General features: G+C 34.6%; 1 protein-coding gene across 1 annotated transcript in view; it reads left to right on the top strand.

The window, feature by feature from the left end:
• The first annotated feature begins 13,200 nt into the window (after positions 1-13,200).
• LOC107688187 (sodium/hydrogen exchanger 1-like) overlaps positions 13,201-21,473 on the top strand; it is a 42,131-nt gene continuing 33,858 nt past the window's right edge. Inside the window, exon 1 of the mRNA XM_016485783.1 lies at positions 13,201-14,102. Within this exon, the coding sequence (XP_016341269.1) occupies positions 13,871-14,102 (232 nt within the window). The 5' untranslated portion in view covers positions 13,201-13,870. The remainder of the gene's footprint in view (positions 14,103-21,473) is intronic.

The raw sequence follows: 21,473 nt of genomic DNA, 5'->3' as shown, positions 1-21,473 counted from the left end.
GCCATTCATGTGACTCTTTAAAGAAACATTGAAATCAGCTCATTTAAAATACAAAGAAAAGAGAGATGCATAAAAACAGTCGTTTGGGGTAATTAATGTTGCAGTGGCCATCGGTTGATGAATGCACACTAACGAGGTGCTGACTCAATCAACATCAGCCTGAACGCTGTGAACGGCACATTCACTATTCCAGGGCTGCCCGATTATGGCAAAAATCATAATAATTTAACATGATTACTCATTGATGGAAACATCAAGCAATGATTTCTTTGAACTTAACTTTTCTTTGAACTGAAAAACAAATAATAAAATAAATATAATATCATAAATAAAATATATATAAAAATTATATTATACATATACATTTTATTGGAAACGTTGTGCAAGTATTGGACTTATTATTGGTCTTTTTAATTGTTAGACCTACCTACTGTACTGAGGTCACAATTATTTAATATGATTATTTATTAACTTTGGAAACATCATGCATTTATTAAACTTTTATTATTATTATTATTATTTTAAATGTTCTTTTTAACGGTGGATTTCCTTGAACTTTAAATGAAAAAATAAATTAATTAATTAATTAATGAAAAATATCATAAATGAAATCTATCATAATTTATATATTTAACCATTCATTTTAACTGGAAAAAATAAAACATTATAAAATAAATGTAAAAAAAAAAATAAAAAATACAAAATATATTTTTTTATAAAAATAAAAAAATAATATATTATATATTAATTCTTATATGATTATATGACATATTATAGAATAATTATTAAAAAAAATGAAAACATTCAAAACTTTTTAATGATGGATTTGTTTCTAACAAACACTCACTGGACTGGAGTGGTGTGGATTACTTGTGGATTATTGTGATGTTTTTATCAGCTGTTTGGACTCTCATTCTGACGGCACCCATTCACTGCAGAGCATCCATTGCTGAGACACTGATGCAATGCTACATTTCTCCAAATCTGATGAAGAAACAAACTCATCTACATCTTAGTGAGTAAAGTTTCAACAATTTTTCATTTTTGGGTGAATTATTTCTAAAAACAATGTTATTGGTAGCAGCTATAAATATGTTTAACTAACTTGCTAAACTTGTCTCCAGCCTGTTGCTGAAGACTTGTTTCTTTAAATGCTTAAAATGTGACCGCAGTCGAACTGTGATTGCACAAGTACTTGTTTGTCTTTGTCTTCTAGCACACAAAAACACACAAACAAACACGATGACAAAAGCCTCAGTCTCCCACTCTTCAGGAGTTGACGTCAGCTCACAACACTTCACATTTTCAGAACAATACAGATCTGTTTTATAACCGCACAAAAGTGCGACGGAGGCCAATTGTACTTGTCTGCGCTCTCAGCCACATCTAAATAACTTCATCAGGTTCTGCGTCTCAGGTCGTTGGGAAATGGCAGTCAGCTAGAGAGACTGCTTTAATCTTCTTTGAGGTCTCGTCTGGAACAATGCATTCATTGTGAGCTTCAGATGGACCTGAGAATATGATGTTTTGGGCTGGAATCTGAATTCGAGGGGGAGATTTGAGGTCGATCCACTCCTCCGTTGTGATGACAGACAGACTGGGTGTCAGACGCACAGCTGTTCTCAGGACAGTGGTTTTTACTCATAGCTGTGTTTGGTCTGACCACATGCGCTAAAATCAAAGTGTCCTCTGTCTCATTTCTGCCAAACGTGCCCTCAGCACTTTCATTTCCACAAACTCCAGCCATCGCTCTTGTTTTCTCACTCATTATGTCATCATTGGTCATCACTGTAGCAGGGCTTTCCCTTCATTTTAATGGAATGCAGGCTTCAGCCCATTAAGTGCCTGTAATCTACCTAGATTAGTGGAAATAATTCACATTTTTCCACGACTTTTATTTGTTTTTTAGTTTGCTAGAAAATATATTTATATTATTTATAAATAATATTATATTATTTATATTACTATTAAATATATAAATAATATAAATATATATGTATAAATAATATATACTATATATAATAAATATTTATAAGGATTGTTGTTTAGGGATGTAGGAAATGTTTGCGGTTATTCGGAAAACTCAGTTATTCGGTTGATTGATGAATTAATAATGGTGCTGCAATGATTTTACATGTATTTATTTATTTGTTTGTTAATGAATGATTATTGTTTATGGATGTAATAAATTTACAGGGCTATCCAGAAAAGATTTGTTGATTTTATTAATTATCTTTTCACTTATAACTTTATATTGGACCATTTATTTATTTATGAATGATTCATTATTGTTAATGGATGTAATAAATTTATGAGGCTATTCAGAAAAGATGTGTTGATTATAATTGATAATTTTGCTATAATGACTTTATAGTACACAATTAATTAATTAATTTTTCATGATTGTGTCTAGATGTAATATACATTTATGGGGCTATTCTAAAAAGATTTGTTGATTTTATTAATTATCTTTTTACTTATAACTTTATATTGGACCATTTATTTATTTATGAATGATTCATTATTGTTAATGGATGTAATAAATTTATGAGGCTATTCAGAAAAGATGTGTTGATTATAATTGATAATTTTGCTATAATGACTTTATAGTACACAATTAATTAATTAATTTTTCATGATTGTGTCTAGATGTAATATACATTTATGGGGCTATTCTAAAAAGATTTGTTGATTTTAATTTATAATTTTTCCATAATTTATATTATGCCATTGATTGATTGATTATTTATGGATTTAATAAATTCACAGGGCTATCAAGAAAATATTTTATTTTAATTTATATTTTTTATATAATGACTGTATTACACTATTCATTCATTCATTATTGTATATGTATGTAATACATTTGTGACCCTGGAGCACAAAAGCAGTCTTAAGTCGCTGGGGTATATTTGTAGAAATAGCCAAAAATACATTGTAAGGGTCAAAATGATTGATTTTTCTTTTAAGCCAAAAATCATAAGGATATGAAGTAAAGATCATGTTCCATGAAGATATTTTGTAAATTTCCTACCATAAATATATTAAAACTTAATTTTTGATTAGTAATATGCATTGCTAAGAACTTCATTTGGACAACTTTAAAGATGATTTTCTCAATATTTAGATTTTTTTGCACCCTCAGATTCCAGATTTTCAAATAGTTGTATCTCGGCCAAATATTGTCCTATCCTAACAAACCATACATCAATGGAAAGCTTATTTATTCATTATGTATATATCTAAAATGGACCCTTATGACTGGTTTTGTGGTCCAGGGTCACATTTATGGGGCTATTCAAAAAAGATTTGTTGATTTTTATTAATAATTGTGCTATAATGACCTGGCACAGTCCGTATCGTCTCGTCTCGTCTCGTGTGCTCGGTGCAGCTCTGGCTGTGGAGGACAGATTGTGTGGTTTTGGAGAGCGTTCAGCCGGCCGGTGCTCGGGTCTGTTCCAGATCTCCTGCAGTCTCTCCAGCGGCTCGACCTTATCATGTCAGAACACAGTCACCGTCCTGAAGAAGAGCTCGCTCTCAAACCACAGCTCGCCATAACTAAATCAGAGTCTTTTCCACTGTATAACCTTTTTTTAAATCTTACCTTCACTAAAGTTTCATTCAGAAAATTTGAAGGTATAGTTAACCTAAAAAAAAAACATTAAAATTCTGGCATTATATCTAAAATGTTGTCAAGACATTTTTTTATATTGTTTATATATTTATATTATACTATTTATTTATAATTTGGAATTATATTATAAAATATATATTTTTATTTCATATTTATTTTTAGAGACCAAGTTTTTATAGTTACAGGTATAATAAATAATATAAATAAATATTTATACGGATTATTGTTTAGGGATGTAATAAATTTATGGGCCAATCCAATTCAAAACAACTGGATTTTGCACAGTGTTGTACTGTATTGTTACTGTAATACTGGAGGCAGTCAGTAATCACATATAATAAGTGCATTCAGAAGCATGTTTCGTGCATCAGAGGCCTAATAAATGCAGAGAGGCAGCTGGAGGTTCAGTCCTGCACTGATTTGGTCACGCAGGAGCCCGTTCTAATGCAGTATTTATGTCATGTTTGTCTGCCGCAAGCCATGTGTTCTCTCATATCCGTTCGTTCTGATGCACGTGCCACTTACACACTTTCACTGATGTGCAGCGGTGCACACTGAGAAACATCATGTCGTGATCAGCACTTTTCTTGGATTTCAGTAAATATAAATGTGCTTAAAGGCCTAATAAATGCAGAGAGGCAGCTGGAGGTTCAGTCCTGCACTGATTTGGTCACGCAGGAGCCCGTTCAGGGATGCAGTATTTATATGCCCGTTCTAATGCAGTATTTATGTCATGTTTGTCTGCCGCAAGCCATGTGTTCTCTCATATCCGTTTGTTCTGATGCACGTGCCACTTACACACTTTCACTGATGTGAAGCGGTGCACACTGAGAAACATCATGTTGTGATCAGCACTTTTCTTGGATTTCAGTAAATATAAATGTGCTTAAATTTGAAGTGTGCCATTTTTTTCCCAATTTGGCCATTTCCGACATATTCAGCACTATGACTGTATTTTAAATCATCAGTCTTTGTATGTTTGAGTTCTGGGAACCTGTTTGAACACCATGATGATGTTATTGGTGCATAAATGACACACTTCACCTCCTGAAACAAGAAAATATTGTCCAAAATATAGCTGGTTTTAAACTAAAATAAATAAATGTAATGAAATATTTTAAAAATACTTTTTATTAAATAAATTGAAGCTTAAATATTTAATATAAATATTTATAAATATGTAATTTTATCACATTATATATATAATAATTTTATTTAATTCAAATTAGTAATTTAATTCAATATTTTTTAATAATTAAAACAATTAAGAAAAGCTCATTTAATTAAATATTTTTCCTAATTATTTTAAAAATAAATGTAATGTTTATATTACAATATGTGATTACAGTTACATTGAAATCTCCCTAATAAGTGTACAAGGATGATTTGAAGAATAAATAAATAACATTTACATGCTTTTCCTTCATTGCTCACGTGAGTTCACGTCAGTTCATGTTAACCTTTAGTCTCTTTTCCCCCTCAGAACTTCAGCCTCTTGGCCCATTTGAGAGTGTAAAACGCAGAGACAGGCCTTTACTGTGTTTCATTAGTTGTTTTCATTGTTTCATTAGTATTTGGGTTACCCATAAACAGCAGACTGTTCACTCATATGGTGTCTGCAAACCTTTAGGCCTCTGTGAGAAGCGCTCTCATAAACAGCTGGCAGTGATCCTGTTCAACTAGCCTATATAAAACACGTCTATAAATGCCAGCCTCACCCTTCAGCACACGACCTCCACAAATAGAAATCCGCCTCTTTATTTTACCTTTCTATGTTTAGAGGATGCCTTTGTTTAGATTGCGGTCATGGCGTGATGAAGAGCCAGAGCGCACCGTTTATAGCTGTGGCCCGAGAGCGTCTCTTGTGTGGGGAGTCAGTGATGGCGGGCGTTTGCGGGCGTCATGGTGCCACTTTCACGGGCGGCACTCAGCAGCGGTTTGATTGAAAACATCCGCGAGACCCTGAACTCTTGTGATGTTCGACGGGACATCACCCACCTACGTAGGCAACATTTGAAGGCGTCATGGCTGTCCAAATGGTAGGAATGCTGCCTTTCTGTTTACCCGAAATCTGTGGCCTGCTGCATGTATCCTTCATGAAGAGGTCAATCACATCAAGCATTGGGACAAGCTCATTAAAAAAAAGGAAATGTTGATTATAAATATACTTATAAGGTTGATTGTTATCATTGTTCCGGACAATGAAAGAGCATACGAGCTGTTCACATGCTGCGTTTGCACTTTCTGTTTTAGATCCCTGACGGTGCGGACCTTCTGTTTTACACGCTGTCCTCGCTGCTGCTCTAAATGAGAGGTTATTTCATTTAATAATATATGGAGGAGCCGCTTTTGCCCGTGTGAATTATATATGTGCAGCTCAGCAGTGACTCCGAGCTCCAGCATGTTTACAGCGGTTCAGACATGTAAGAAACCTGCACACTTTACTGTCCGCTAATTGGTTCTGTGTTCAGTGTGCTGGGATAAACATAAACAGATATAACACACAAACTGAGATGGAATTAATAGTGCATGATGGACTCATATTGACTGGTTTTATTATTCTTCTATGCTGTCTTTGTCAAGATTTTCAAACATTTCTCCTTCTATGTTCCACAGGAAAAAAAAAATACTTTGGAATGGCGTTATGCTAAGTAAAGAGAATATTAATTTCAAGGTGAGCTTGTTTAAAATTCACCCAAAGATGATTTTAAAGATCATCTGCAGACTTAAACAGGGAGGTCCTCTAGTGGACATCTTAAAAAATGCAAACAAATATTTATTTTCCTTTTTTAAAGGGGTCATATGATGTTACTAAAAAGCTTTAGTCTTTGCAACTTTACAGATCTTCTTTATGCACCAAGAGCTTGAAACACTCCAAAGAGAAAGGAAAACTTGAAATCGCATCATATGACCCCTTTAAACGAAATATGTTTGTAATTAGTTTTTCAGCATTATAAAACAGATAGTTCCCTCTGATTCAGAGCTGTTGTAAAATGCTTATGAACACACACCTGTGATTGACTATATGTTCTATATTAATATATTGTATTTAAGCAATTAATTATTTATTCAGCGAGGATGCATTTAATAGACCAAAAGTGACAGTAAAGACATTTGTAATGATACAAAAGATTTATATTTCCAAGAAAAGCTGTTCTTTTTGGCTCCTTCAAAAAATATATCACAGTTTCAACAAAACTCATGCAGCAGCAAAACTTTTTTTTTCTCCCTCCTTCAGCATGTTTTCCAGACTTCAAAGGATTTTCCCGCCCCTTTCCTGAAGGACCAGATGTGTTTCAGGCATCTTTCAGCATTATAAGGTGAGTATTACGGGTCACCCTGGAGGTCCAACTGCCTGGAACAAAGAAACACTTTCTGCCAACTGTTACCAAACAAACTACAATTAAGCATTATAGTCTACCAGATCCTCAGCTCTAAACTCCCACATATTCAGAGCGACGTCTGTTGTCTTTGGTTTTTAGCTACTCACAGCAAGTTATTGCTGATTCAGACGTGTATTTATTGGTAAAACTTCTTAAGTAGTCGGTAACAGGAATATGCGGTGATTTGGAGCACATGTGATTGTAGGGCGATCAGAGAAATCAAAGTGATTTTGTTTGGCTGATTTGACTAGAGCCAATTATCTAGCGGCCAACAGTCAACAGCGCCATCTGCCGGACAAACATACACATCACATTTCTATCATCTATTTTTTTATTTTTGCCTGTGATTTTCTTTTTAAGTTTTTATTTTCTATATTATAAAAATTATTACATAATATTATAATTTTTTACATTTTATATTTTTTAATATTTTAAAAAAGTTGTTATTACATGTTTTGGTGATTTATATGGGTGACATATCACAAAAAATGACACAGGCGTTCTAGCAGAGGCACCCCAGATGCAGTTCATCACGTTATTTACACAAAAAGTCACACTGTACTTTTTATGGGCCAGTGCAGATCCAGAACGCAATCTTTGCTAAAAAGGAATGATTTGTGGTCAACAAAATCATCTGAGCGAGGACAATAAATCCTGAATTCATTTGAAACTACCTGAGGTTGATGAGTGTAAGATAATAAATCACAATTCACACACACACACACACACACACACACACACACACAGCATGTCTGGACCAGTGTGTGTTATGCAAGTATTCTTCAGCTTTTGACTGCTGTATACAATCCAAGCACATTTTCATTAGCGTACATTGATTGGGTTGTTCTGTAAATTACATTTCGGTACTTCTTGTAATGTTTCAAAAGTTTGGCACGATTTGTTTTTTTTTTGTTTGTTTTTTTGGAAGGTGGTGTAATTATTTCCAGAGCTTGTCTCGGCTATGAAATATCACACTACCATGCTATACTTACTATACACTGTGCACAGTATGTGAATTCACAGTTTATGCATGCATATGAACGTAAAACATATAACAGTGCTACTGTAAATACTGTATGCCACAATGCAATGCACTCAATGCGACCTTCCATTGTGATAAACCAACTTGGTAAACATGCAAGTTCATGTAGATCATACTGTCAAAAGATTTGCAAGGTTCAAATGCAAAATAGCATGTTTAGATGATAATCAGACTTTACTCACTGAACTAAACATGCAGCATGATGAGGTCATGTGACAATATCTGAATGCATACTGTTTCAAAACTTATTAGTGAAAACATTCAGGCCTGGTTGAGAAATAGTTTGTTATTGAAGAAGATTTAAATGTCATTAACTATTGCATCAGTGCATATATGCTTTTATGATGTTTGTCCAGACATTACAGCATGAATATAATCATGTTGTTTGTTAGTGACAGAGACATTTATTTAAAGTGGCATTTGTCATAATTGTTCATGGTGTCATCGAAACACTTAACTTTGATCCAGGATGAAATAGTAACTATTTTAGGAGTCTAATAAGAGCAGCTCACCGATAACTGTGTTTGTGCTGAATATGATGATCTGATGCCTTTCATTTCTGCATGTTTGATGTCGTGTTCTTCTGTGGTTTTGTTTCTGCAGTGGTGGAGAAAGTCAAACCATTCAGTGGTCACTGCAAGAATACTGCAGTAAAAAACAGTCACTTCAAAACAACCATTTGACCTCAATATGGGTCACGAGGAAAAGGTCTGTCATGGTTTACAGCTCTTACGTGAGTGTTTTAGCTTAAATTAACGCTTGTTTGCTTTTCACAATCTACAGTAAATGCTATTTGCAAGTGAGTCACGATGTTTGTTCTTGGTAAGAAAAAAGATTTAACCACACTTTCAAACCACAAGTGCTTAAAAGATAAAAAACAAAGATATATTTCACTGTGTATTGATATGATAGACATGTGAGCTGGCAGCACATTTAATGCCTGTCTGATATTAGTAAGCAGTCAAAACATCCACAAATCTCATATACTCAGTATTCATCTGAAGTCCTCAGAAGTTCCTCATCTAATGTCACATGGATGTTTGTTCATTTCCTGTCGTTCTCAGACATCGGAGGCCTTGTAAAGACACAAGCGTTTCTTCTGCATTCTCCACGTTCTCTCGCGTCCCTGAGGATCTCCATTCAATCCTCCATGATCCTGGAAATAGAAGAAATTTTTTCCTGAATATTACAAAAATGCAACTCTGGGACTTGGTGCTCAACTTTTTTTTTTTTATGTTATTCACAAAACTGTACATTTTACATTTTCAACTTTTTTTCTCAAAATTCACAATACAAAGTATATATAAACATGGTTTTTATAACCAATGTCTTTATAAAAGATCGATGCACATACATATATGTACAGTATATACAGTGCCTTTCACATTTTGTTATGTTGCTGCCTTATGTTAAACTGCTTTAATTTATTTTTTTTCCCCACATCAATCTACACTCCATGCACCATAATGACTAAGCAAAAAACAGGTTTTTAACATCTTTGCAAATTTATTAAAAATAAAAAACTTAAATGATTCCATTGCATAAGTATTTGGATACTTCCATTTCCAAAGTATTTGGAACAGTTGAAATTTAGCTCAGGAGCATTCATATTGCTTGAACCCAATCAAATATTTCTGGAGAAACCTGAAAATGTGCATCTGCCCCCATCCAACCTGACAGAGCTTGAGAGGTGAAGAGATGAGGAGAAGAATGGCAGATAATTGCCAAATGATGATGATCAAAGCTTGTCGCATCAAACAAAAAAGACTTGAGACTGTAAAGGTGCTTTAGCTAAATATTTAGTTAAGGGTATGAATACTTATGCAATGTACTTATTTCAGTTTTTTTTTATTTTTAATTAATTTAAGAAGTTGTTACAATTCTGTTTTTGCTTTGTCATTATGGTGTATGGAGTGTAGATTGATGTGGAAAAAAAAGTAATTTAAAGCAGTTTAACATAAGGCTGCAACATAACAAAATGTGAAAAAAATGAAGGGATATGAATACTTTCGCAAGGCACTGTATATCAATATATTAACTATGATGAGTCTCTGAGGATGGAATAGATGATGGAGTGAATGTTGCTTATTTATTTGCATGTTTGTTTTTATTTTTAGCTTCCTTTTAAAATTAATTTTTTTCTCTTCTCCACCAACCTAAAAGTGCAACTTATTTTATTATCTTGCTATGCTATTATATTTTTGTTCATATTTTGAATTATTTTTTATTTTTACGTTTTCTGTTTTAATTTTAAAGTATGTTTTTGTCATTTTTATTAGTTTTTATTAGTTTGTTTAAAAAAAAAGTGTATATCGTTTTTATTTTTAGTTATTTTAGTACTTTAACTTAACTAAACGAGAATGAGAAAAGTTGCCTCAATAAAAGTAATTTTTAAAAATATTTTATTTTCATATTTTACTATATTATTTCTATTTAAGTATTTTTTATTTTATAATATTTTGTATTTACTGCTTAATATTTTATTTTTAATATTTCAGTTAATATTTTTTATTTCAAGTAATGACATTAAGATTTTACTTTTAATGTTAATTTAGTATTTTAATATTATATCTTTAAATATTTTGTTTTATTTTATTGTAATATTTCAGTAAATATTTATTCTATTTTATCTTATTTTTATAATTTTATTTTAAAACATAATGAAAATGTTTGAAAAGGTTTGAGTTTTAGTTAACGATAAAAACCCTGCCTCAAACTATGTTCCAGTTTTGCCTGTAATGTAAGGTTAGGATTGTTTTGCCATTCCTTTAACATTCTGGGTCACAATGTAAGACCTCTTAGTCTTTGAACTCAATATAACAATCAAGTCGCAAGAATAAACCCAGCATGCATTTAAGACTCAATAAAATCTGCATGTGTTTTTCTCTGACCACTCCAGCTTGTGTCTGTTTATGTCCTGTGTTTGATGCAGCTTGGCATCGCAGGGAAACTATTTCAGCACATGAAAAGCTCAAGCAGACGATTGCAGGATGCAGAGAAAACTCTTAAATGTTCAGGTCAAGAGGTCAACTGGTTGTAGGTCGAATACGAGGTCAGTTATATTTTTGCATGATGCACAAGATCAAATTATAAAGTATTCAATATGACATTTAAAACATTGATTCAAAATTAATGTTTTTAAAATGATATAAAGCTACTGTGTATTATACAAGGTCATTTCATATATATACTGTATATATATATATATATATATATACATTTTGGTGTGAAAACTGGATATGTTTTAGTAAGAATGATTATGATCAAATCTTCTTGGCCTCCTTTGAAGAACTTTATGGCCTTTTGCATCTTTGTCCTTCAGGTTTCTGTTCCTATCACTATGTAGATATGAATTGTTTATTCATTCAGTTGTGTTTTACATCTAACAAGGATGTCCTGTTTAGACATAGCCTACAGTTTTATTTTTACAAAGATATAGGCTGTGTACAGTAAGAGACAGTCGGCTCATTATTCCTTTGGGAACGGCCAAACAGACTTTATGCAATCTGTGTGAATATAGGCTACATGTGGGGCCAAAACTAATTGTGCCTAATGATGCCTAATAAAAACAATGCAGGTAAATGCATGATACAGTAGATCTTTTGTACACCAGTGAGTAATTTTAACTTCTCCTTCCTCATGATTATAGTTATCTGAGTTGTTTACTTGGTTCCACTCAGACAAGTCAGCATCCGCAAGGGGATTGTGAAACTACTAGTTGGTCTCACATGGCTATGTTGGTGCATGTCACACACACACACACACACATATATATATATATACATATACATGTATGTGTGTGTAACATAATATACTGTATTAAAATATAATGTTATGTGTTTGTTATATAAAAATAAATATCACTGGTGCATGTTAGTTCACTTGGTTTCATTTAAAAACACTTTGTCATATTACTTAGACCCAATAGCAGTAATTAGACGCAAAATGCACATTCCTGGCTGTGTGCCGAGCTGCATTGCAGTTTTCTGGATCTATTGAGTCCCCTTCAGCTGAGACTGAAGGACAAGCGGCTCTAACGCAGTGAAACTGTGATATAGACGTGATGGACAAACAGGATCGAGGGAGGGAACCTCACTGATTCTTGGAAAGCAGCACAGTTAGTGTATGACTAACAATGGATGAGGAGGGAACAATAAACCAGGAGTTTGTTGAATTGACTGAATCATCCTGTCACTGCAAGCGGGGTTGCCAGATATGCGTGACAGTATCCAACCGATACCTAAACTCATCACACACCAATCCGTAATCAAAGACGGTTGGTTTCAGATTATACATATTTAGTTTTTTTTTTTTTAGAGTTTGATAGTCCCCATTCACTATCATTATATGGAAATGAGTGATTCCATTGAAGAAAGACCGCCCTGCGGGTATAAAACAAGAATAAATGGATGAAATATATTGACAACTGTGGTGTTTGCATTATTTTATAATACCAAATAATATAATATAATATAAAAAAATATATGGGCCTATCATAACATATGTATTTTATATTCTATATTTTATATTCAGTTGCTTAATTTTGTGTGATCAACTATATATTTATAAGTTAAAATATTTTAAACTTTAGTTTATTTTATATTTGTGTGTGTGTACATGTGTTATGAGTTGATATGAGTACATATGTAAAGACCGCCCTGCGGGTATAAAACAAGAATAAATGGATGAAATATATTGACAACTGTGGTGTTTGCATTATTGTGTTCCTTTAAAAAAAAATTGATACAGAGAATGACCATTTTTTGCGTGTTCCATCGAAGAAAGAAAGTCATATGATTCTGAAACGAGTTGAGTAACTGCAGGAAATATATTGACTACTATGGTGCTTTTTATTTATTTTGTATTTTTTTGTCATTTTTAAGTTTGACAGCACCAATGCCCATTCACTTACAATGCATGAAACGAAATGAGTGTGAGTAAATGTAGACAGATTTATTTTATTTTATTATGCGGTTTTATTTTGCATTTTTTTCATATAATCCCAGCGGGAAAACACGTGATCTGGCAACCCCAACGCAAAAACCCAGCGCCCCTCCTCGCCACTGGATGCCGCTGCAGTCCAATAAAGAGACCCCTCCGATTGACTTGAAAACCCTGCCCAAAGGGTGTGTTTTTAGAGCGGTTCGTATATTTGCTCCGCATCACGCGCTGCAGACATGGAAAAAGGAGTCGGTGTGTGTGAAATGGTTAGTGTTAGCGCTGAAAGACATCGTATAAGTTCTTTAAGGAGCGCTGAGGAGCTCGCGTGACAGCAAAGTCATCCGTAGTTCGAGCGACTTTTCCTTGTCATGCTATCAGAAGATAAAAACGACCAAGATGAGGAAAACATGATTTGAGGACTGATTTTTTATCGGTGAGGAGGGTCTTGGAGTTGTCACTGAGTGTCCTTTTCACGCGGTTTCTGAGGGGCAGTTGGTGATGATGATGATGATGATGATGATGATGGAGGAAGAAAATGAACACCTTACAGTGTAATGCCTTCTCACACCAAATAGTTGAGTTGAGCGTGTATACCCGCTTATATTTCCTGCTTCATATGCAGGTATGTACACACTTACCTGTCTATATTTCCTGGTTTGCCGTGTCTTCACCTGGAGAGTGCTTTACTCAAGCCAGGAAGTAACGTTAGGAAACCCAAGAGCCTTTTAGATTGAAGTCAGAAAATGATCCAGGGATTACCCAGTAGATTCAAACGAAACTTCACCCTAGAGCTAGTTCAAGAGCTGACAGACTTGGTCAGATAATATCGCGTGATTGGATTCCTCTCATCTTCTGAAACGCGCAACTATCATGGAGCTCAAGATGTTCATCCTCGTCTTGGGGCTCCTGGTGGGCACCAGCTCTCCAGACATGGGCACCAATCACGGAAAGTCCCCGGACAGCCATAACCACGGGCCCCAGAATCAAGGGAACCACACTCAGTCCAAGAAGCCCTTCCCGGTTCTGTCTTTGGGTTATGATCACGTCAGGCTCCCCTTTGAGATTTCATTATGGGTTTTGCTGGCTTCACTCATGAAACTGGGTGAGTATGTTTATAGTATGTATGTATATGTTATGCATGATTGGCATTGCATTATTGTATTCAGGGACAGTTCTATCTATCTGTCTGACTGATAGTACACACATACATTATAATATAAAAAATAATATGGTATAAAAGTGTTTATTTTAATCTTCAGTGGCTTTTTCATATTTTGTGTGATCAACTATGAGGTAGTATATAAAATCTAAAACAATAACATATTTTTTTACACACACACAATATATATATTTAAAACAAACTTACTTTTATTTTATTTTGGTGTAATATTTCTGTATAATACATATGTAATATAATTTTGAAATGTTTATATTTTCAAATAAAAATAAAATAAAAATAAAATAAAAACAAATAAAAAATGGCTCAGAAACGTGAAGTTAGTTCTGAGAAAATTTCCTGCAGAATTAGTTTGCATTAATGTTTTCTTATCTAGTGCACTGACGTTACATGTGAGTTAAGTCACTACATGTTTAATGTGATAAAGTCTTCGACCCAGAGAGACCCTTAAATTACCCTCTTCCCAGGGGCATTTTCTTCTTTGCTCTCACCAGTGTAAATATTCCTTTTCACACAGTGATAAAGTTGCACAGTCATCAGAACAGTATTTGGTCTTGCTGCCAGCATAAAGTCTGGTCCAGTTTGCAGTTTATCTGGACAAGAACTGTCCATTTATTCAGGAACACTGACTTGTAAAGTGACCAATGGAATGCCTGGCAGCTGTGCAGCATCAGCCAATCAGCTCTTGCTGTTTTGGTGCGCATCATGGCATTGTGTGCAGTCAGAGACTAGAACAGTGGTAACCTGAGATCCTTACATTGCTTGCTGTTGAATGATACCCTACAGTGCAGAGTGTCAATTAGACGCCTGACGTACTGCTAATTACAGTACATACTGACCCGAGAGTACCGGCTGCACCGGGCCTGTGTAATTAAATGCTTAGTGAGACAATGAAGCATTGTTTTGATAAGAGGTGGGTGTAATATGGTTTATTAAATCATGTTTTACTTATTGAGTGGGTTATGAGGCGGTTAGTGCATAATGTGACGATTGTTGTCAGTGCTTGAGTGGAAACAGAGAATGGTGAAGTTTTGGGGAAATACAGCAGACGTGTGATGCAAGAGGAGAGGAGGATGTTGGAGAAGAGGGTAGATGAGGTCAGATGTGTGCTGAATTGCAGGCTTTCTTCCTGTTTCAGTTTATTAGCTGTGACAGTTCTAGTTTTCTGATGTACGAGTCTGAAGCCGTCTGCGTGTTGTTTTGTTGACCTCTCAAAATGTTGTTTCTATTCTGTCCTGTGTCGTCCCAAAACTGTACTCTGGGATTTATTCATTTTGAAAAATCTTCACCCAGATCTTTTCTGAATACAGTTAATAGTGAGCTCATCTGGCAATCATAAGTTAGTCCAGAAGAAAACTTGTGCACTATATACGTGTTCTGAAGTCATACTATACGTTTATGTGCAGAAGAATCACAAATGTGACCCTGTCTGTCAATTATGCCATCCCAAACCCTTATGGTATTTATGTATGTATGCATGTATGCAATGCATGCATTTTTTGAAGAATCTTCACCCTTATCTTTTCTGGACTGCTCATAGCAAGCACATCTGTCAATCATAAATTAGTCCAGAAGTCTCATGAACAAAGATATTATATATTTTGAAATCTCTAAAGTCTTAGGTTTATGTGAGGATGAGACACAAATGTAAGTAATTATTCACTGGCAAGATTTTTACCTAGCAGCATTTCACTAGCAAATGTGGCTATTTTATTTATTTATTTTGAAAATATCTTCACACAGATTTTTTTCTGTGCAACAGTCATAGGCTGCGTTTACACTGCAAGTCTTAATGCACAGATCCGATCTTTTGACCATATCGATTTTTTGGCACGTTTGTTTACATTCACTTTAGACACGACTGGTATCCGATATCTGTGTTTACATTAATTCCCACCCAAAAGGATTGTCTGCAGTGATCACTATGCACATGGACCCTCGGGTTTTAAATGGCCGTTAAAATTATTTATATAATTCTCGGGGCGGGGGTTGAAAATCAGCTCCTGAATGTGCAATTTCTTACCTATAAAAAGTTTCCATTTCAATAAAATGCGAGCGCATACAGCACGCCGGCATTAAAACGCCATTAAAATCTTTATGAGCAAACGTGTCGCCCTCGCATTGGGAGTTCTGTCGAGAATCGGATATTGTGTTTAGACGTAGGTCGGATGTCCAGATATCAGATGTGTATCCGATTAAAATCCACATTTGGAAGTGGCTCAGATCGGATGCAAAAAAATCGGATCTCGTGCGGGTTTTTGTGTTTACACGTGTGCAACAAATTCCGATCTGTGACAGATGCGAGCAAAAGATTGGATTTTTTGTGCCAGTGTAAACGCAGCCATAGCGAGCACAGCTGTCAGTAATAAATTAATCCAGAAAACTAATGCACTACAATATTATATATTATATTATAAACCTTATGAAGTCATACTATAGGTTTATTTGAAGAAGATACATTTTTTGTTCTTATTCCCTCATTTCCCTGTTAAGATTTTAGCTTGTCCTTGTGATTTTTCACTTGCATTCAGAGCTTTTTAATTTGACTTTATTTATTTATCAATCAATCAGACTTTATTGTCCTAGTCTGTGACTGAATGCTGTTTTTCGTTTGGTTTTGTCAGGTGGCTTTTATCAAATCCTCTGCATGTACTGTATGTCGGGTCTCGCAGACTGTGTTCAGTCTGGCTCCTCTGCTGGTCGACAGTTTCATTGTCATTCATAGTGTTTACATCTCAATCCATCTGTCCAAATGAATTGGTGCCTCTGCCAGGGTTAAGCATTAATGTTTCAGAGTCTGTTCATTATTAATAAATGCTCATCATGGGGAGTGAGTGCCAAGTCTCACAGCCTGAAGACGGCAAGAAGTAGTTCATACAGTAGGGCTCATTTATAGCTTGTATCAGCTAATTGGCATGGTGGAAATTGAAAGCAAACCGATACAGACATGGGGTTTATATTAATTCATCAGCACAGTTTGAATGAAGTCCCGTCATACGGGTTCAGATTACATTAATTGCTCTGGTGTTGTTTGTGTTGTTGTTTGGCAGAGCAGTAATTCAAGTTGCCGCTCCGCTAGAGACCATGAGGAAATCTTCATCTATAATAACTGGGAAAGCAGCCAGTTATACCATTTAGAGACATTATGCACAAAATGTGCCCGTAAAATACATTAGTTGACCAAACACAATTTTATTGATGAATGCATTTAATGAAAGCTTCAAGTGAATATATCTTTTATTTAAGCCGGGGTTTTCCAAACTGAGGTTTGTAATGGATTTAGGGGTTTATGAGTTGATGAAAAGCTAATATTTCATTAAATCCTAAAAATAAAAGAAATATTTAATTAATTAATTGATAAATAATAATAATAATAATGAACTAATAAAAATAAATAATTTTAAAATCAAAATGAAACTCAAATAAAAATTGCATTTGTTTATCTGCATGTCATGTGACTATGTGAGATAATGGTGAACATGTGAATGTATTGTTAAATTACTGAAATGTTAACTTAAAATATTTACTTGAAGTCCCCCTGAGATTTAATGTCAAAGGGGTTTGGCTAAATTAAATTAAAAATTAAATTAAATATAATCAGAATCCATGCCATAGTTTAACACAATACTGTTGTATCTGAAGTATTTAAATATTGACTCACGTTCTGTAAATGTCACATGAGGAAATAAGTCAACAGGCCCAGATTTCCAAAGAAAGCGCCACAGAATTCAGCTGTCATTTTGTTTTACAGCAATTTAAGTTTATCTGATTTATTTGTCCATTGTTAATTCTGTTCTCTCGTTTCATTGATTCGTTACATGCTACCTCTAAATTGATCTGTGTGAACTAATCTCCCATGACCTCAGAGTGTGAAACTGGTTCAGGCTGTGGCGTATTGTCTGCTTGAATCAGTGTTTTCATCAGACCCCCGTCACCCACAGTTCACTCTCGTTAGTTTGATCAGCTGATTAGCACTCGGACAGGAAAGCGATCTGGTCTGGCCGGAGGGATTACAGCACAGCCGCTTCCCTTTCAGAGCAAACAGAGTGGCGAGGACAGCAAACATCCAAATTATCTGCTCTCTAAATGCTTTGATGATCCTTAAAGAATCCTTAAGAAGATCCTTTAGAAAATCTCAGCCGCAGGATTTTGTTTCTGTTGGGCCGGTTGGACTTGTAGCTCATGCATATGCATGTGGTCTGTTTTTAAAGGTGCTAAATTTTTACATACAAATGTTAGCCATCTGTTGATGGGATGTTCCCTCAGACCAGCTGACTGCGGTCAGGACTTGTTAATTAGTATTCTGTGTTTAATCTTATCAGCATTAAAGGAAACCAATTATTTGAACCTTGCTGGCAGACACCCAAGATTTGGCCTTTGCCCTTCGCTCAGCTCATTTGAAGTCAATTTTAAATACCATGGTATAGCAATGGTATAACAGTTTTCAAGTGATTTTTTTTTTCTATAACTTAACTAATATTAAAGAAAACTTTTATATGCACTACCATTTTTCTTTAAAGAAATTGATATTTTTATTTATTAAGGATGCATTAAAATGAATAAAATGACAGTAAAGATAGTTACAAATGATTTCTATTTCAAAGATCATCAAAGAATCCTGAAAATAAAAATGCATCATGGTTTTCACAAAAATATGAAGCAGCACAACTGTTTTCAACATTGATAATAATCAGAAATGTTTCTTAAGCAGCAAATCAGCATATTAGAATGATTTCTGAAGATCATGTGACACTGAAGACTGGAGTAATGATGCTGAAAATTCAGCGTTAATTCACAGGAAGAAATTACATTTTACAGTATATTCAAATAAAAAACAGTTATTTCAAATTGTAATAATATTTCACAATATTTCTGTTATTTACTGTTTTTTTAATCAAATAACTGACGAGATGTACATTAGGGCTGGGCAAAAAAAAAAATCGATTTTTCGATTAATCATTATTTTAAATGACGTCGATTCGATATCAATTCTCAAAAGCCGCAAATCGATCTTTTCCGGGATTTATTTCAGCACACAATTAAAACTAGATCTGATTAACGTGAATCTTGTCATTAGTCTCCACTAGATGTCACCCTTATTTACCTTGCGTGATGTTACATCAGAAAACCTGTCATTCATTCAGCGCTTATCATGGCCATACGCGTGATTCGCAATTCTCAGGTGAAATGCTATAGTATTGCTATAAATCTGCAGAAGCATTTGTTATCACGCATAAGGCAACATGATTTCCGCAATGAATGAATGGCGGATGGCGCAGCGCACTGTTTTGTTTACTACACACATACTAAAGCGCGGATGATGCTCGCGGTGTTTTCAGCTTCTGCCGTCTCACTATATGACGATATGAACACACAAATATCATCGCCAGCTGCTCTGAGAGTCATTTCATTAACATTTTACCGTTTCATTTGAGAAAACTACCATCATATCACATACACAGCAGCTGCAAGTTCTTCACGGCAACCCGTCAAAATAAAAGTTTAGTTTAACGTTATGAAACTGTCAGAATATATTACTATTTAGCAGTTTTAAGAATCAGTGCTACTACTGCTAATAAATATTAATACATCTTTATTTTTAAAGGAATAATCACATCTGTTTTCTTTTTAATTTTAACAGTAAACATCTGTTGTGATCACTTTGTTTGCCAAAAAATAAAAGGGTTTAATTTTCATTTGATTAGGATAAATTAAATTAATGTTTTATGCCTTCATCTGATTACCAGAAAAATTAAGAACATTTTATAGGGCCCTATTATTGTTTAAAAAAGGACCCTATACAAAAAAAATAATAGGTTTAAAATATAGGCATGTGGTTCTTAATTTCTTTTTATTAATTCACCATTTGTAAACTGATGTTTACTGTTAATTTTGTAGAAATATCAATAGCATTTGTATTAAAACTATATTCACTGAATGTAATAAAAAAATCGAGAATCGAATCGAGAGCTTGTGAATCGAATCGGGACATCTGAATCGATACCCAGCCCTAATGTGCATGACAATCGCATTCGATTAATTGCACAGACCTATTCTCTGCAAACCCACTTTTTTTGTATTTGTATTTAGCTAATGATTACACATTTGTCTCTGCTAGTTTCTATCTTGGTAACAGTTGTTGTTAGTGATAATAACATACAGATTAGTCACCTGGCAGCCAGTCCCAGTCTCTCACTGAGATGATGCTGGTTTTTCCCTCGACAGGTTGTCCACTTGTGGCCGGGATCAATATGACTCATCGGTGCAGCCGTTACGAACACCTTTAGTGACCCTGTAATCAGAGGAGCAGAGTTCACTGCTGCTTCTTCTCTTTTGCATTCCTTGCCTGTTTACCCCTCAGATTTACATGCCAGATGTTTGCTTAGCCTGTTCCATCTGCCAAGCCAGAAATTTGACTGACTGATCCAACATCTAAAGACTCAACATGATGAAAAAAAAAAGCCTTATTGGAAGTGTGTTTTGAAGTTTTAAATGCAGATGCATGCAGCTCTATTGCATAAGTTAATGATAAAGCAAAATGTCATATTTCTACCTATTGCACACTATATATCAACCCAGCCTTAGACTATTAGAGGAGTCCTGGTGCAGACAGAGAGATCTGACATGCCCGGTAGCTCTCTGGAGGTTTCTTGTCCCTCGTCTTTTGCCAAGCTGCTCCCATTATCACAGTCCCCACGGGCAGCCGTGTGTTTCACTGCAGCTGAATGCCTGGCGACGAGGAAGGTCTGCAGATTTCACTCTGCCCTTGAGAGCATTCTGCGTGAATCTCCAGCAGCCAGCGATACCCACTAACTAGGGTTTTCTGTCCGGAACGAAGAGGTCGGCTGAGGACGGTTGTGTAGATAGAATCTGTTCAATTGAAAAAGTAATTGAAAAGTTTTAGTAGGTGAAAATGGCACCGTAAAAGTTTCACTTGAATCAAGAATATAAAAGAGAATAGTTTTCTTTTTGATGTGCCACATTCGAAGATATTAAAATAGAATGGTTAATTTTATATATTTTAATTATATTTTTTATTTTATTTCTATATAAAAAGAGCATTAACAATAATATTTATCTTTGCTATTTTAATATTTTTTGAATGTGGCATTGAACCAGATAAGTAATTATTCAAATAGCTGCAATTAACATGTCCACAGTTTAAGTAACTTGAACTTGCAAGATTTTTAATTTGGTGAATGCATACTATTTACCAAATGAATATATGATTACACTGTAAACATTTTTTTTTACAGTTGTATATTAGGGTTGTGACGGGGAGGAAATTTTCTCACC

The sequence above is a fragment of the Sinocyclocheilus anshuiensis genome, unplaced genomic scaffold, assembly GCF_001515605.1.
Source record: "Sinocyclocheilus anshuiensis isolate Anshui unplaced genomic scaffold, SAMN03320099.WGS_v1.1 scaffold1162, whole genome shotgun sequence".
Classification (NCBI taxonomy): domain Eukaryota; kingdom Metazoa; phylum Chordata; class Actinopteri; order Cypriniformes; family Cyprinidae; genus Sinocyclocheilus; species Sinocyclocheilus anshuiensis.
Note: the sequence above shows the minus strand (reverse complement) of the source record. Positions and strands in the feature narration are given on the sequence as shown.